Source organism: Seriola aureovittata, chromosome 12 (assembly GCF_021018895.1).
Source record: "Seriola aureovittata isolate HTS-2021-v1 ecotype China chromosome 12, ASM2101889v1, whole genome shotgun sequence".
Lineage (NCBI taxonomy): Eukaryota > Metazoa > Chordata > Actinopteri > Carangiformes > Carangidae > Seriola > Seriola aureovittata.
This window is the reverse complement of record NC_079375.1, coordinates 13795048-13813691: the sequence shown is the minus strand read 5'-3', so window position 1 is coordinate 13813691 and position 18644 is coordinate 13795048. Positions and strand designations below refer to the sequence as shown.

Here is an 18644-nt window from a genome sequence, read left to right as displayed (position 1 = left end):
TAAATTGACATCATCAGATGACAATACAGCAGGGTGGGAGAGCCTTTAAAGGACTTGAAGCTGGGGAAGAGGAGGCATTAAGAACTGAACTAATATACACTGTTGTTTGTGTTGCGGCTATCGGAAGAAAAAGTTTGACATTTTGGGAAATTACCAATTTGCTCTCCAGTGGAGAATTAGATAAGGAGACTGATACTGCTCCCATATCTGTCCCTTAAATATAAGGCTACAGCCAGCAGTCTGTTAGCTTAGCTTAGCACAGAGGCTGGTATCAGGGTGGAAACAGCTAGCCTCGCTGTATCGCATTAGTTTTATCTATCCAAACTGAAGTGTAAAAACGATAAACTGCTCCGAGCTAAGAGATCGTTTAAAACACAACCCAACAATAACAGTGAATTGTCCTTTTTTACGTTTCTGTTTTTGCAGGGATTAAACAGTCGTGTTAATTTGTGAGCTTTGAACTGCTGGTAATGTTAGGCATGTTTTGTTATCTTCAGACAAAGATAGACTTGCCTTTTCTTCATTTCCATTTTTGTTTAGTCTTTTTGCTAAGCTCAGCTAACTGGCTTAGCCTCAGTCTTAAAATGGAGGACAGATATGCATGAGATAAGAGTGGAATTGATCTCCCTAACTACCTCTCTGCAAGAAATTTACAAAAATGTCAAACTATTCCTTTAATGGTGTAAAAACCTTCCTCTGAAACAATGTCCTGCTTGGCTGCACAGTTGTTAACTCTGGGTACATCTAAGCCATAAAAAGGATTTGATGAAGCCCTTTTCAGATGGTGAGTCACTAAGCACATCTGTGCCTGCCCAAGATCAAAGCAGAGAATGTAGTTAGGCAAAGATTGAAGCGGTATAACCCCCTTTATTAGGAAAGCAGAAACAAAAAGAAGTACGGTACATTAAAACCAACCATCTGGTTTGAAAAACTCAAAGTCAGAGGAAGCGATTTGGCGAAACAAATCTGATTCCCGTCGCAGTTGAAACAACACCTCGAGGTTCTCTCATCTGACTGGGCACTGTAAAATTTCATGTTGCTTCTGGCAGATGGAGTGAAAAGCTATGTATACTCAAAGATAAGTGATATGCACCAGACGAGGTCATTTGAAAACACCTCTGCAAGAATAACTCCTCATTCAGGTTCATTCAGGAGGTGGTATGAAAAACTACTGGTGTTCTCAAGAGGTACAGGATGTGGAACTGATTAACACAGACCAGCTACACTGATTACACCAGCTGAAAAACAAAAGGCAAGTACGGTTCACTGGTTACTCTCTAATAGACATTCATTGCGCTTTGTGCGAGGACTACAAAACCAAACTTGCTCCACTATAATTTGGTTGAATTAATAAGCCATGTCCACATCTATTCAACTAGGTGCAAGTGGTGGCTGTGTGAATTACAAGTCCCACAGTAATAGAGGCAGGAGAGGAAAGGAAGGGCAGGTGAAGGCTAAACGGCTGACGCTCTGTGACTTTCATCATCCCAAGACACCGTGCACGTGACAACTGTACGGATCGTTACCGCTGCTTCCACCCCGCATACAGTATATACACACACACACACACACACACACACACAGATGTCCTTCCATATGTCCCAGGAGCCCAGATACATGCCATGTCCCCAGAGGCAGTTTTTTTGGAGGCGTTCTTCATTTTGAAGTCCAAGTCCAATCTGACTTACAGTATTTTACAGTACAAATCCCTGATAGCAGGCAGGTGCTGGATGGATTTGGCTTTTCAATGAGCTTTTGACCTTGACTTGGCTTAGGGACACACAGATATTGTTACAGAATGAGCCTATTGTTTTCTTCTTAGCCTGCAAGTCAAACAACTTATCATCCACAGACTTCTATGAGCCTAAAGCATTTTGGTTTTTATACAATGGGTGCAAGCAACAAATGAATAACGGTATAAATTATTTATTCTCGCCTCTGGTAAAATATTGTCCGACGAACTATTTTTTGTTTAAAGCTCTTGTCCTTTGAGATAGATTGCACAATTCGCAATCTAATTAAGCCTCTGCAACAATGCTGAGTTTGAGTAAAAACAAATAAATAAAGAGGCAGTTTTTAGCTCCAAAATTAGCATTTTATTTGGATGGTTGGGGTCAGAGATGTATAATTTGTTTTCCAGTACACATGGTTATCCACAAGGCTTAAGTCCAAAACCTTTTCCAGTCTTAAAGCTGAATCATTAATTAGTGCCTAGCATGTCATCCCGCCCCACCCCCCCTTTTTGGTACAAATTCAACAGTTGTGCTGACAAGATCACTACTTTTCAATTTTTATCAATGTGTTTTTTTTGTTTTTTTTTTTTTTTTTTTTTTATACAAAAAACTCTCTTAACTTCTACACATTTAATGTCACCCAGATTTTTTATTTTTTCACTTTGTAAATAAATTTGGGAAACAACATTTTTCATTTTTGTTGATAAAAACATGCAAAAAACTTGAATTTGTAGTCCAAATTATACATTTACAAGTTTGGAACTTTTTGCACTTCTTCATATACTACATCAAAAGAAAAAGATAAAGAAAAAAAACATTATGTACACACATCTTTTTACAGTGAAGTAAAACTTGAAAATATCAGATGATGACTAAGGCATATGAAGTGTACATAGATTAGACCAAAACAGTTTTTTTGTTGTTTTTGTAAAATACTACATCACTTCAAAAAAAAAAAGGAAAAAAAATCTGCTACAAAAGTATGATTCATAACTCCCTTTATTTGCAACCAGCTGCATAATTTTAATTTTTTAGTGAAAAAGTCTACAAGTCTAGCGTACTGTACAGTGCTGCTCTTAATTGTTTTTCCTTCCATCCAAGCTAACAGATGATCCTTCATTTTCTTTGTAGTTTATTTAAATAATCTTCAACAAACAGGAGCATTGTGTAACCAAAGAAAAAAAGCATGTAGAAGCATACCAGAGTGTAACATACTTTGTTTGAAATCACTCCAAAAGTCAGTACCATTAAAGCCTTGAACATAAAACTAATCATTTAGATCCAAAAAAATGTACAAAAAGGCACATTATATCCCAGTGCTTCTGTACTGTGAAATTCAAGTGTAACTGAGCGCATTCAATACCAACAATCCGAGTGGCGACAGTCCACCAGTGTTCCCTCCCACATCCACCATAACTGGACCACAGCCTATGCCTAAGCTTTCAACAAGCATATGTATGCGTAGACTACAACAATAAGCCTAGGTTGGTTTTTGAAAAAATTTCTGAATCAATGTTTATTTTTTGTTTCTTTTCTGTCACAGTTCCGTCACTTTCTCGGGGGAATATCAGAAGCTGTAGATGTCCATCAACAGGAAATCTTTCCTTTTCTTCATTTTTTTTTCTCCATCTTTTCATCATCATTCAAGGAGTGGCTGTGTGTCCTAGTCGTCACTTCCACCGTACATGTCCGCCAGTTTTCTAAAGCGAGGGCCCCAGTCGTTGAGGTAATCGTAGTCTTGGTCGCCCCCGCTGCTGGAGGAGTTGAGGGAGCTTAGGGACCCAGCTGTGGAGCCGCTGCCTTCGTAGTCGAACACTAGCAGGGAGTCGTAGGGAGGAGCGGTGGGGTCGTTGTCTGCTGCCTTGAGTCCCTGTACAGAAGGAAATAAAACCACGGTTAGATGAAAAGATTAGGCGGTGTCTGCATGCCGACGTCGTCTGCAACAAGGGGATGAGCCACGTGAACGCTGCTCCCTCCCCCCTACTGCTGCACACGAACAGGCTAATCTATCCTAAAACCAGTCAGTGGTTCTGCCTCCACTTGTTCAGGAAATCAGGCTCTGGTGTTCCTGTGAGTTTCCTCTGTTTTGGTTGGCATTCTCCTGATGTTTCTGGGATGTAGGATTATCCGCTGCTTGATCAAAAGCCAAGATTGAGCGTGACCAGAAGCCTCAGTTGAGTGGAATCATCACCCCCTCCCCCACTGACCCTTGTGCAAGGCCCCCCTCTCTCTTCAAAGGCCTTTGCACAGGCAGTACAACTCCAGCACTGATACATCTATAATCTAGATAGCGATATCTTTAAATATTTCATTTTTATCTGTCTCCTGCCTAAACAGCAGCAGTAAGCACAAGACTCAACTGAGGCAGAAATGAGAGAAGCATGTGTGTGTTTGCCGAAAACGTGTCTCTCTGTTTGTTAACTTGACGCTCGTGGTGCTGGTTGGGTTTGGTCTATTTTGAAGATTGTGCTGGACATTCCCAGAAATCCTCACAGCGTCATGAGAGGTCCTTATGGATTGTTATTGATTTCCAGCCTCATTCCTTAATGGGACTCAGGAGACTTGATGGATTGCTAATCTAGGAGTTAAGATGTGCTTTGGCCATGAACCACTTTGGATCCAAGCCTGCTTTCTCCCTCGTACGGCCACAAGTGAGGACACCCAACAGATAATAAATGAATTAAAAGAAGTAGAGCAACATAACACAAGAGAAACGAGACCTCAGCTCATTGGGAACTTGTCAAAGATTTATTGTTTCCTTTATGCTGCCGTTATAGCGCTGAAATGCTCTCAAATAAAAAGATGGATTGAATTAAAGTGCCTGGGCACTTAACGATTATTTTCCACTTGTTAGCTTTCGTTAAGTATTTTGCTCAGGGCCGTGGTGCTGATAATTTGGTGGGAAATATGACAGATGGATCGTTCATTACAATTACAACCATAATCGCTCTGCTGGTTATAGCCCCCTCTATCTGCGACCAAAACCCCACCGGCAGTCTCATACGATTAGTCAATCACAGAACCCAGCTTCATAATTTCATTAGAACTGAATCATCTGCTGTGCTACAGACAATCACAACTCTTAGTGAAATGGTGAACTGTCCTAACTTTTTTGGAGTCGCTCTGTCCTGCAGATAACAAAGAGAGATGTGTAATGAAACCCACTGGTATTTATATTCACAGACAACTTTGCCCAGGCTGAAACAAGGCACTATGCAAAACACTGAATGCAATCATTTCAGCTTTGTCTTCCTCCGTGGCACTGCGTCCACCTGTGACCAACAGAGGTCATGTCAAGTTGGCGATAATGTATTTAATGTTACCCCCCCTCTGTGGGAACAGACCAGGAGTTGACTAATAGATCTTTGTTTGTCCGACTGTGAGGTTAAAGTCCTTATGCTAAATCTATGCCTAATTTTTTTGTCCCTCTAATTTAATTAAGAGCCACAAGCTCCTGGGGCATGTGCACATTTCAGGATGAAGATCAGACCCCCGCCACCCCCCTTCTCCCCTCCCTCACCACTCATCTCATTGCTCCTCTGGCAGCTAGCCCTTATCAGTTAGGTCAGATTCCAGCTCCGTGTGAGCGCTGGAGCTACCATGACTGAGCTTTAGCGACAGTCAAATCTGGGACTAAAAACAGATCAACACTGCCTGGTTGCAGCAAGTGTTTTCTGGGTCAGGATGCTCAGACTTGAAAAGTCTCAAAGGTCTTGTGAGAATATTAAAATAACAAGTCTGATGAAGGATGGAGCACATTGTCGAGCTGTTCTTTATTGGAAGGCGCAATTGCACTCCACAACTGCTGGACGAGTGTATTAGGTGTATTCACAACGGTGAGAGTGAAAATGAGTAGTGTCTGGGTAGAGGGATCTGAGAGATAGATGGTCAGGGAGCAGAGCTGAAAGAGCAAGTTCTAATCTAAAAACATGGGCACCATCCAAAAACTAGGAGAGAACTCCATTTGTAATGCTGTGAAACTCTTGTCTGTTGGAGCTTGTGAAAAATACATGACTGCTCTTTTCATTTTACATTCTCCCTTCATGCTAGAGTCAATGATGGCCTCAGGCAAACGAGGGCACTCTGAACACTGCACTCCGATAGAAAGCCAATGTATTGCTCCTCTCATCTCCTATTTCTATGCTGACACATCTATAACTACTTTGGCGGAAAGTGAAGAGAAAAACAATTATATCTAAGTGAGTTAGCATCATGTACTTTTTGGGCTTAGTACATGTCTGATCGGATGTATGTGAGATGAGAAAAGTTTCTGCTACTGCTGGGAGAAGATGAAAACAATTCTAATAATAATTGATTCAATTTAAAGTAAAGTTTTTTTCTCTCACTACAAGGCGGTGCTTAACTCCTCGATACTGAGCCAAATTGTTTATTTAGATACAAATTTATTATAAGAAAGTCATTCAACTTGAAAATGAAATTCAAGCTTTGTGACAGCACTGATCCTTTCATTTCAGCTCTCTTCCAGGATCCTGGGATTTGATTTCAGTTTTCAAGAACTGTTGCTGGCTGGTGTTCTTACCTCATTGATAAAGTCTCCGATGTCTCCAGGGTGGGGTGCTGCTGACCTCATGGGGTACTGTGGCTCGGGGTGGAGGGGTCTCTCGTCTAGACGGCGGATTCCGACCGGCTTGATGGCATCAGGCTCTAACGTGTCCGGCTGCTGGAGCTGACTGAGGTCGTAATCCTGGGGAACACATAGACAGATGGGAGTTAGCTGAGCAGTGTGACAAGACCCCAAACCAAGCGCGATTATTTAAATAGGTAAACACATTCATGTGCTGTACAGAGGAAAGAGGAGTTCAGCTAAGTCGAGGGAAGATTTTAAAGTTCAGAATGCAGCGAGCAGAGTTGAGGGAACACGAGGAAAACTTTAATCTTCTTGTCTGTGAAGCACAAGCCCAGGGACAATTTGACACATTAAAAGAGCCAGCAGTGAGGGGGGCCAAGCTGAGGACCACATCATACGCTGCAGAGTGTTTGTACTTGTGCAGTGTGCTGCAGGAAGGATGTGCAGGCGACTGTTTTGCTCTAATCAATGCCCAGACACGGGATGGTGGATATGCATAAGCCATTGCTAATCCTATTAACATTACCAAGGCAACCTGAATGGCTTGCAGTTTGTGCAAAGTCATGGGCAGGGAAGGAGGAGGAGAAAGAGAGAGAAAGACAGAAAAGGAGTTAAGAGACAGAAAGAGCCTTGCTGAGCTGAGCTGAATGTCTGGATGGTATCACGGTGACAGCAGATATGATAGAGAAAATGCCATTTGAGAATCAGGGTGTGTGCCTAATAAGCGTGCATGATGGATTGTCCCTCTTTAGAAGATTTTCAGTAATCCATCCATCTCTAATATCCCCCTTCAAAATTGTCTTTGCTCAGTTGCACATGTACCTACACACACAGGCGCATGCACGCTCAATACCAGGGAAATAAATAAATAAATAAATAAAAGGCTGCAGACGTTCCGATGTAAAAATAAACGTGAGAATAAATATAAACCCTGTGATGATGCACAAACAACCCAGATATACAAACACGACAAAGCGAGCGGGCACTTGACAAACACCTTCTCAACTCCACACTATTAAGTATCATGTCAAATATAAAACAAGCACATTGATTATTCATGTGTAATTTGATTTCGTAGGGAATGACAATCAACCCTGAGGCTAGCTGCAGAGGAACAATGGTCATCACACATCATGCAATAATGCCATCCATCATCTTTGGTCCATTTCAGTCTGACTCTCGCCTGACCTTCCCTGAGTGCGCACACCGGAGGGGTCAGGAGTTGGTGACAGGAATTGCAGCAGAGCCGTATAATGGCTGAACTAAGCAGGAAGGTCTAATGACATACCGGCCCCCTTCAGGGAATTGACTCCTCACACGTACACTGGCCTGGTGAAATGGCTGCCTCTGGCACTCATGACCCACATTCAAACATGGGAGACTGAACATTGCCAAGCCTTATACACTTAATCTGTTGTGAGACATAGCTATAGCAATTTAAAAAAGAACTGAGTTTATTTATCATCATGCCAACAGTGAGTTTGATGTCCAGTACTTCCTTTTCAGATCATTTGCCATCATTCCTGCTGGTAATAATAAGATAACACAAATTCATTTCATCAGAGATCTGACAAATCAGCAACATCTCTAAAACTAAATGCAATAGGATCTGAAACATGCAGCAGCCATATGATCACAGGTTTTTAACAAACCCCAGGTTATTTGTACGAATAAATAGAGAAGAACAATTAAAACCATTACCCAAACAGTTTGTTCCAAACATCCACTGAAGTTTACAGAACGACTTTCTGGCTTAACTTAAGTGCTGGCTTCTTTACAACATGCTTAAAAGGGAATAGCTGGACATTCTAGGAAATTCTTCATGCTTATTCACTCTCTTACTGAGAATTAAATCAGAAGAGTCATTGCACTCTCATGTCTGTCAGTGCCAAAAAAAAAAAAAAAAAAAAAGGCAGCCAGTTAGCTGAGCTTTGCATGAAGACTGGAAAGAGAGGTGCTGGTAAGTAGATTTAGTCACTTTTGGACAAAGCTGAGCTAGCTGTTTTCCTCTTTTTCCAGTTTTTGTGCTAATTTAAGTTTCATATTTACCATAAGGACATGAGCATAGTATTAATCATCTCATTTAACTCTTGGCAAGAAGGTGAATAAGCATACATCCCAATTTTTCTAACTACTCTCTTAAATCTTGTATTTCCTGCACTGTAGGACATAGTGCATGATCCCAAATCTTAGCAATTACATATATTTTACACTGTTAACATAATTGAAATAATGGCCAAAAGTGCAAAAACTAGCTCTAGTAAAATTATCCTGTAAGAGATGTTACAGTTCTCTGACATATTAAACTTCCCTTTATCTCCAGTGACAAATACATGAAGCAGTTATACTATCTGCATAGACAGGTCTGATTTCTTTTTGTTTTATTTATTACATGAGATTGAAAAACAAATCAGAACATATTTCAATTCATGCCTCGAAAGCAACACTGTCTTAGGTTAATGTGCATCAAAATATTCTGAGGTCATTTGAAGAAGCAGATAACTCATCTCTGCCTTACATTTTATCTTTTTCACCTGCAAACCTGTATACAACTTCTCAATTTACTCTTATTTCTGCATTATATTTTCCATGTCCACAGAGTGCAGTGAGATCAGCTGTCTGCCTTTGATGAAATGAGTGCTTCACAAACCAATACAAACCAGGGCAATGGCAGCAGCAACTAAAATCATATACTCTGAGAGCGCCCAATGGTCTGACACTTCAATTTCCTCCCCAGCGGGAGATAGGGAGAACAGAGGTGGGCATTATAAAGACCACATCGCCGGGAAAGTCAGGCCCATTTTTTACCCAACACTGACTTCCCCGATTCTGCAGACAAGACCATTTTCTCCTGGCGCCCTGCACTTCTCTGCGCCAGTCAAAATGGAAGCTTGTTTTCCCTCAATAAATTGCTGCACCCGTTTGTTTGCCTTTGAGGAGTGTTATATCATGCAACAGTTTCCTTTACAAAGTGTTCTGGTCCACAAGTTTGTGCATTTTGTGTGAAAGTGAGGATGTGAATACACAAGTGGGTGTACTCCCTCCTGCCTAATCACTGGCAGATGTATAATGGCTTTCCAGTCATATTGTTACCTTAGACAGAGCTTCATTATTGCGCCACAGCAGATGTCTGTCTCCAAATGACATCAGCTTACCAATTACGAGTCTCCAAGGCTAATTTGGCACTGCACTGGGTCAGACCAGGGTCTCCCACTCATTTCTGCTATACCTAGGCCACTGGAGCACTTCAGCTAGCAGCAAGAAAACAGCCCATTTGGTATATTACTGCCTTTTTTTATGAAATGATTCCGTTCTGCTAACAAGGGGTCATTAGGACAATTGAATTTGTGTCTGTATGTGCCTGATCAGTGCACAGGGAGATGTGACTTTACAGAGATGTGACTTTATTGATGCCTGTGGCACTGCATTTCTATTGAGTATATGTGTTTTTGTGTGTTAGGGTGGTTGAGTGGGAACCAGTTCCAGCTGAGGAAACATTTCCAATATTTCCAGAACCGATTGGATCAAAATGTGTTTGCCTTATTGACTCCAGGCTTCGATTCCCAGCTCCTCTCTAGAAAAAAAAAAACCCTACCATTTCCAATTTCCAGTGAAAGCTGTCTCACTCCTCATTGTGAATGACTGCGAGGTGTATCTTAGAGCAGCATAATGAGCAGGAGTAACACTAGAAAGTATGCAGTATGTATGCTTGCAGAAAAAGACTAGGTGGTCCTCATTGTCCTTATGCTGCCTCAGTTATACACAAACTGCTACTGTGCTGTGTAGATGTGACCTGAATGTTCCCCCCTGACAAAGACCACACACGCCGTCACATGTCACCCTTTCAAAGAAATGTCACTCTACTGAGCTACTGCATGTAGGTAAAATGCAATAAAGTAAACCTTAAAAGATCCCGAAAACCTGGTTTCAGATCTGAAGTATTTGTCCATTCATGTAAACATTCATGTCTAAATGAGTGATACTAAAAGTGTAACTTCAGGCAGAAAAATATTATCCATCACCAATTAAACATTCAAAAATTCATCTTATCTGCTGCACCAGGACTGTGGGAGTTTGATCTGTGGCAAGAAAAAAGCAAACACCCACACAACCGTAGTCAGATTCTGATTTACATGTGGCTAAATCCTGACTGGTGATCTAAGTGTTTGGCATCACCCTGTGAACCAATGAGTCGGGACACAGACAAAGAAGCAGAGACCGAAATCTTTCATTTGGAAAATCAAAACTGTTCTTAATTTGGCAACTGTTGATGTAGGGTACGCTAACAGGAAGAAGCTGACTGAAAATATGTTTTCAGAGCCTTTAAAATAACTCAAAGAATTTTTAAACGGAGTCTACACTTTGTGTGTTTAACACATGATTCTTACCTGATCCTCCTCTCCTCCACCTTCCTCATCATACTTGAGAATGTTGTCTCTCACGTCATCTTCGGGATCAATGAGGAGCTGCTTGGCTTGACGCTCTTTGTCACGGCGCTTCATCCACACAACAAACAGCAGCACGAGAACTGACAGACAGACAGAGAGAGAGAGAGAGAGAGAGAGAGAGAGGGATCTCATATTACAAAACATAATAACTTACATATTTTCGTACAGATGTAATCGGATCCGATGTTTTAGAGCTTGGATAGGGGCCCTGATCTTTTTGGTAATCCTACAGTAATCTAGTAGTATCTCAGATAATGTTTAGCTGTCTTTATAATCCCTGTGTGTGTATGTGTGATGTGCTGATTGAGAGAGGCACTGAGACACTCACTGAGGAGGATGATGATGCAGAGGAGGATGGATATGATGGCCCCTGTGCCCAGACCGGCGGCTATGATGTGCTGCTGGTCAGTGCAGTCCCCGTTGATGTCACACTGGCACACTTTAATCCGCAGGTAGGAGGTGTTGGACATGGGCAGGTTGCCTGAGTCCGTGATTATGATGGGGATCTCATAGATACCACTTTCAAGGAAGCCGATCTTCAGGCTCACCTGAGCGTAGTCACCTGAGAGATGGAGAGGAAGAAAGACAAAAAAAAAAAAGAGTGGGTGACTGATCTATGATGGCTCCTTTTCAAAGGACATAAATATGAAGTACTGAGAGATTGTGCAAGTTAATGTGATTAAATATAAAATAACATCATGTTTCTTTAGCAGATAATTCTTTCAGAGGGGATTAAACCAAAACTCTGAATAGTCGTTTGTATAGACCATGTTCACAGTACGATTACACACTTATTACCACAAATATGCAGCATAAATTCCTACCTGGAAGTTGCATCAGCATATCTAATCCAAAACATGGTCAGGATTTAGATTTGGAGCTTATAAATCTACTGAATACCTTTTGATAATGCTGCTTAGGCTAAATTCCTAGCTGCGATAATCCAAATGCCATTATCCTATTAAGATATATTCACTGCATTTCAGCTCACACTATCTAATAGCGAAAATACAACAAATGAGTTCTTCCACTCATGTATTTTTGTTTGAAATTACCATAAACAATTAATGACTGTTTGGTGAGGTTAATATAATATTATACTGTGGATCCCAGCTCTACCTGACCCTTCTGCAGTGTGCTATTTACACAAAATTTTAACTGTTGCTAACAGGGATCACAGATCAAAGTCTCAAGCTTTAATTACTGAACAACAGACATATATGTGTGTGTATATATATATATATGTGTGTGTATATATATATATATATATACATACATTGGTCTAGATATTTTACAGTTTTCTTTCTGATTATTAAATGCCACTGATTGAAAAAGGCTGAAAATGGTCACTTTCTCTCCTTTCACTTTCCAGTAATGAATATAAATGAAGGCCAGCTCCAAAAAGATGAATCAATGTCCTTGACAGGTTATCTCAGGCATTTCGCAGCCCAGGGTTTTGCTCATATGTACAGTATAAGTAGCCTGATATGATTCTAATTAGCCTTATTTGTCTTACCACTGATTCTTGTGATGGTCCAGTTTCTCCGAACATCAGAGGGCCTGTGGGCTAACTCAAAGGCAAATGGCCCCGCGTTCGGGTTCAGGTCTCCATCGAGTGCAGTGATGTTGATGGCATTTGGTTCTGGCTTTTCACATATCTCCGCCTCCTGAGGGAACACCTTGGGAGCGTTGTCGTTGATATCTAGCAGGTAGATCTGGAGAGTACCTGTGCCACTTGCTGGAGGTACACCTGCATGGACCATAAAATGACTCACATACTTAGCACATACATATTTATGAGAAAAGATTTTTTCTTAAATTTCCATATGGTTAGCAATATATATATTATTGAAATTCCAGCCCTCATTTTGCACTCAATATGCATTTGACGGAGGAAAGTGAAGTATGAAGTTTATTTTTTGGGCCTCATGCTATAAAGACACTCTAAACAGCTATTTACTCTAGTGGGAGAAGACCCATCCAAACTGCATACTGATCTGAGAATCTAATCTCAAGTGAGGAGGTAGACAGAAAGAGGGAGATATCAGAACATTTGGCTAAAGTGTGTGTGTGTGTGTGTGTGTTGTGTGTGTGTGTGTGTGTGTGTGTGTGTGTGTGTGTGTGTGTGTGTGTGCCTGTGTGTGTGCCTGTGTGTGTGCCTGTGTGTGTGTGTGTGTGTGTGTGTGTGTGTGTGCCTGTGTGTGTGTGTGTGTGTGTGTGTGTGTGCCTGAAGAACGTCTTCCTGACGAAGGACACAGGATGGGAATACTAAAGCAGACAAACAGAGCCCACTGTCGCTTCTCTCAGGCTCCTCTATGTATTCACTCAGCTAAGAGGCTTTTTTACCATTCAGGCCACGCTCAAAGGAGCTAGTCATCCAATCCTGACCCATTAATGCTGAGAAACCTCTTTATTGGTAGAGTTTTTAAGCCTATTGGCCTAAGCTATGCTCCGGAGAACAGGGTAAACCTGAACAGAGGTAAATCCCACCAGTGCAGGGAAGAGGTGAATATATCCCCATGCTGGATGGTTCTGGGATTGCTAGCACATTAACCTTCAACTAAGATGGTCAGCGTTCCAGACGGGCCAAGCGCCTGGTTGACCTTCAAGCATGGAGGATGTCATTGTGGCTGTAACTGATGTAGTTTTTTTTTTTGAAGAAATACAGTGCGTTTGTGCACTGGCTTCAGGTGAAAAACATCACAGTGGTAGTCAAAGTGATGCTGGGTGGAAGATTGACCTTTGAGAGCGAGGCTACATTAGACATGTGCTAGACTTCCTTTCGAAAAGGCAGCATTATCTCCTCCTGAATGCTCTAACAATAATGGCCTAGAATAGAGTGCTTGTGTAACAGCCTGGCTAAAACACCTAGACCATGTAACCAGTGCATCACAGAACCTCAACAAGGTATTTTTGGCAACTGCAGTATCACTTCAATGGTTACTAACCACTGTCAGAAGCCAGGAATGTTGCGTTGTACAAACTGTTCTTCACAAAAGGTGACTCTCGGTCCAAAATTGCAATTGTTGAGATACGGCCGGTGTTGGGGTCAATCCTCAGCCAGTTGGCTGGATCTGAGAGTTTGGAGTATCTGAGGGAAGGAACAATAGAAGTTTAAACACTCACTTCATCCATTTTAAGCTGAATTTCCTGTGGGGAGTTATCTGGAAGTTCTTTTTAAAAATAGTGATAAAGTTGAAAAAGGGTCAATTTTGTTTTCTGCAGAAGGAACTCTAGTTGATGAATGTGGTCTCTATTACCAGTTTGGCATCTCTTTCTTCAACACATGCTTTTTTTAAAATTTGTTGACACAGAATAAATATTTTAGATGTCATACATTTTACATAATTATTCTAACTTTGGAGAACAGCCTGTCAGGGGAGACCAAACTGGTTTGTTGTTATCAGTAACTCAAACTAATTTGTGGGACAAACTATGGCATTACAAAGATAGATTATTTCTAATGGCTGTTTTCAGGCAGATAAACTCATCAACAGCCAAACAGCTGTGCAGCAAGACATCTGATGATGAAAAGGGAAAAAAATTCTTGTTCACCAAGAATCAGATGGAGACATGCTGGCTGCTTAGGGTTATTTCAGAAGGAATGATGGAGGAAATGGCAGTGTACAGTTCTCTTAATCCATCCTGTCATTCTACTGTCACATATTGGGCATTACATAATCAGTAATTCACCATTGTTCTTATCACTTTTTAAAAAAAACAAACATAAAAAAAAACATAATTTAAACATCTGTGCCATATTTTTAAGTGGGAAGGCATTGGACCTGATTCATCTTAAGATGTGTAATTTTTCAAGCACAGCTTTCTCAGTGTTATTATTTTTTCGTTTTACTGTAAAGTACCTGATGGTTTGCTGCATGAAGCGATCAGGGTCCTGTGCAGTGAAGGTAGTCAGAGTTGACTCAGGCAGCAATCCCTCTTCCAGTTTAATGAGTTTGGGGTTGGGCTCAAAGTAGGGGCTCTCATTGACATCTATCACTCTGATGGAGACTGTGGCAGTGGACTGACGAGGAGAGTGGATGCCTCTGGCCAGGGGGATCTCATTCTTCGCCTCCACTGTCAGCACATATGTCCTACTGATTTCATAGTCAATAGGCTGGAAAACAGTAAAAAAGAGAATAGAGAGAGAAAATCAAAATCAAAATGCAAGATAAATGATATCACATTACATTTTTGGTTATGTGAAACTGGTGAGAGAGCTATGCAAAGAATGAAGGCTTTTTCTTCCTCTTGGCTAAAAAGCTGTTATTGTGAAAGCTCACTGTAGATAGTGAGATGAGATAAGGAGACTGTGTCCTTTTGTGGCCAGTTCAAGGATACACAACAGCAAGAGAGCTGCTGTAAGAGGTGTGCAACCAACCAAATTCATCTGGAATGTGTTCTGAATTTTAAAAATTGTGTTCTAAGTTTTAATAATGAATTCGAATTGACACAAAATTCAAGCTGAGAATTTGCTGGTAGCTCTTACGCCATACTGAACACGACATCTTCACTTCTATCAAATTCAATGTAATTAAAATAAATTCTGAAATGTTATAGATATACTGATAGAATATTCAAACTGACAAAAAATAATGCAGAGCCAACCACCCCCAGACATCTCAGTATAGCATACACAGTACAATTTACTATTCATCTCCGAGGGAAAGGGCGGAGCTTGAAGAGGGGGCCTTACCTTGACGACTGTGACCAGGCCCTCGTTAGTGGTTGGATCAGTGGGCACAGAGAACCTGCCAGTGGGGTCGCCCCCGGTGATTTTGTAGACAGCATTCCAAGCTGGCGTGTTGGGCTGGTCCTTGTCAGTCACCGTCAGGTTGGCCACAATGACATTCACACGGTTTTCAGGCACCTCGCCGAAAAACTGCATGAATAAACCATGAACGTACAGAACAGCAAGCTGTTAGTGATACTGCTGTGGCAGCAGAAAACACACTGGGCCTTGCCTTACACAGCACAGCAGGACCAATCTCGGGTAAATAGACATCTAAGGTAACTTATCATGTCGTCATGGTCATCTCATTCCCTGCTCTCCCCTGATAGCACAACAGTGGCATTACAAATTTCAGTGATTCGCAAGCACGGTAAGTGCCTCCTTCACTTGGGCAGACATCCCCGTAGCAGTATGTGTCAACATTTGGAGGGGGATATAACACTTTGCACATGGCTGGCTTCTTGGGTATCTGTATGACTTCGGAAATGCTGGGCAAGCAGAACTATTTAAGTGAGCAGAACTGATGGTTCAGTGCATATATCTACATTGGGGTGACATGAGGGTCCTTGAGATGCTTCCCTCTCACTAAGATTACTGTGTTGCCTTAGATATGAGTTTGTTCCTTACCGTCTCAGCAGTAAACTCCGGTGGATTGTCATTAATGTCAGTGACTCTGATGACAGCAGTGGCTGTGTTGGAGAGGCCGTACATGGGGTTGCCTTCCATGTCAGTGGCCTGGATGATCAGTGTGTACTGGGGCACTTTCTGGAGGGGGAGGGAAGAGTAACAATAACAGGATTAAGACATAATTTTTTGTATGGCAATGATGTAGCAATTTAAACAGTGAAGTGAGATGTGTTGTTATTGTGAACTACATTATGTTGAGCATTTGATAATATATAATCCCCCTGTCAAGTATGCAAATGAGGATAGGCAAAAGATTAGAAACACTGTTGTATATAATTCAGTTCACTACAAAACTACCACAAATTACAGCCTCAAAAATGACCCCATGGTTGAATCAACACCTCTCTTGACTCAGTGTCAGCAAAAAGTGAGCATTATAAGCTCCATGAAGATTTATTTCTGGGCTATTGTATTGGATTATGATACACTTTACAAGTCTCTCTAATAAGCTGGTTACTCAATGTGCATGAGTATTAATGTTTTCAACTAAAATGAAACAAATCTGAATTGGATAGCTTCTTAATTATGATGGCTAATGGTGGCTTTTTATATAAATCTGATTATTCCCTATGGGGGGATGTGAGTTTGCGAGTGGATGTGTGAAACTTACACCTCTGCTATGTACACCATCATGAAGCTAACAAATGACTCTTTTCACATTAAAAGCCACTCAGGTGACGGCCCAGTTGCTAGGTAATGAGAGTCGGGCAAATTACTTTCATGGTGGCAACTGGCAGACATAAAACGGCGGCCCCAGGGCGGAAGTGATTGAGCAGCCACCTAGCCAGATTGCCCTCGCTAGAATTGCACCAACTGGCTCCAGCTTTCTATACTATTTTATTTATTTTCTCAAACAGCCATGCGATCCAATTAAATTAGAGAGTGGTAGCATTTACAGCACAGGAAATAGAGAGAAAGAAAATGAAAGTAAAGCCTCTGCTTTAGACAAAAAAAAAACACAGAAGGCGAGAATGAGGGAAGGGAAACATTTAGCTGCTCAGTGATGCACGCTGCATCCTTGTAAGAGTAAATAAGTGTGAAAGAGCCAAGTCCATTTCTACTTCTCATTTAGCTGATAATCAGCAAAATTCACTTTGGCTCATTAGCTCTCAGACAGTCTGGATATTAGCAAAGATACTCAAGCTGTGTTTTGTCATCATATAAAAAATGCACAACCCATTTATGTAAACATGGAAAATAGATATGTTGATCTACATCTACAACAAGCTGCAAATGCAGAACGAAAATGAGTTTATATAATGGATGGCCTTGCTAATGAAGGTTTCACTTAAATGCCGACTATTTTATAATAAGTCTACGTTCATAAACATTAAATAGGGAAGAGAATGGCAAACACATTAAAGTGTATGAAATCAAGAAAGGGAAAGCTATCCCATAAACAGATGTAGGAGAAGGTAAAGCGAAAGAGTGAAGAAATGAAGGGCAACAAAAAAACAAAAGAGTCAGTCACCTCTCTGTCCAGGCCTGCTGCCACCGTGATGATGCCTCCAGTTTTATTGTTGATGGTGAACATATTGGAGGTCGGACTCTCTGGAGTCTGAGACAGGATCTTGTAACGCAGCATCCCATTAGCAGTTTTGGGGTCATCTTTGTCAATGGACGTTACTGTCATAACAAATGTTCCTACAGGATAGAAAGACAGAGAGAAGATGGAAATACATGTTATGTGTCCATTTATTTCTTTTCTTTTTGTGCCTATCAAAAGACAGTAGAAGTTGAGCGAACAGTGCTATTTGAATAGTGTTGGAATTGTAGTTTTGTAATATAGACATCTAATGTTCTTTTTGGTGATCTCAAAAGTCCACTGATCGCTTTAATACAGCAGAAGCAGAGTTAACAAAGTGGCCACCCCAGGAATGTTATCAATGCCCTTTGATCTGCTAACACTATGGCATCATGTGGAAATGGAGACTCAGACTACAGCCAATCGTTTGCTCATACAGTGCGGTGCTGCGCGCGGCTTTATGTGGTATATTACCTGGCTTGGAACCCTCTGGGACACTGCCGTTCCAGATCTGATGGGTGAACTCGGGTCTGTTGTCGTTCATGTCGATTACATTGATCACAATGTCAATAGGGTTTTCTACCTGGTTGCCGTTCAGGTCCACTGCATGAGCTCTCAGCTGGAGGAAAACACAAACACATCTGGACTGTACAACTGTTCAAGCGAAGACTGTTATCAACTGTGCAAACAATATGTTGGGAGAAACCACTTACTGAATATCACCCATTAAACTGCTGTGATAATTAACCCCGCAAACCATAATTAAAATCTTTCAATGCATGTAGAAGCGCAGAGGTTCAGAAAAGCCTCTTTATTTCATAGCGGTGTGACCAAGTGAGGAATTCTCTCTTTGTAAAGAAGAAGTTTTTCCCTCTACTAGCTCTAGCACGTGCAGGGAAAAAGACAAACAGAGATTAGATTTAGTCTGATA

General features: G+C 41.2%; 1 protein-coding gene across 1 annotated transcript in view; it reads right to left on the bottom strand.

Annotated features, from left to right (window-relative positions):
• Positions 1–2362: 2362 nt before the first annotated feature.
• cdh2 (cadherin 2, type 1, N-cadherin (neuronal)) overlaps positions 2363–18644 on the bottom strand; it is a 59980-nt gene continuing 43698 nt past the window's right edge. Inside the window, exons 6-16 of the mRNA XM_056391260.1 lie at positions 18188–18332; positions 17660–17832; positions 16129–16266; positions 15466–15651; positions 14633–14886; positions 13718–13860; positions 12286–12519; positions 11098–11331; positions 10710–10849; positions 6274–6438; positions 2363–3603 (exon numbers count right to left, since the gene is read on the bottom strand). Of these exons, the coding sequence (XP_056247235.1) occupies positions 3397–3603; positions 6274–6438; positions 10710–10849; positions 11098–11331; positions 12286–12519; positions 13718–13860; positions 14633–14886; positions 15466–15651; positions 16129–16266; positions 17660–17832; positions 18188–18332 (2019 nt within the window). The 3' untranslated portion in view covers positions 2363–3396. The remainder of the gene's footprint in view (positions 3604–6273; positions 6439–10709; positions 10850–11097; positions 11332–12285; positions 12520–13717; positions 13861–14632; positions 14887–15465; positions 15652–16128; positions 16267–17659; positions 17833–18187; positions 18333–18644) is intronic.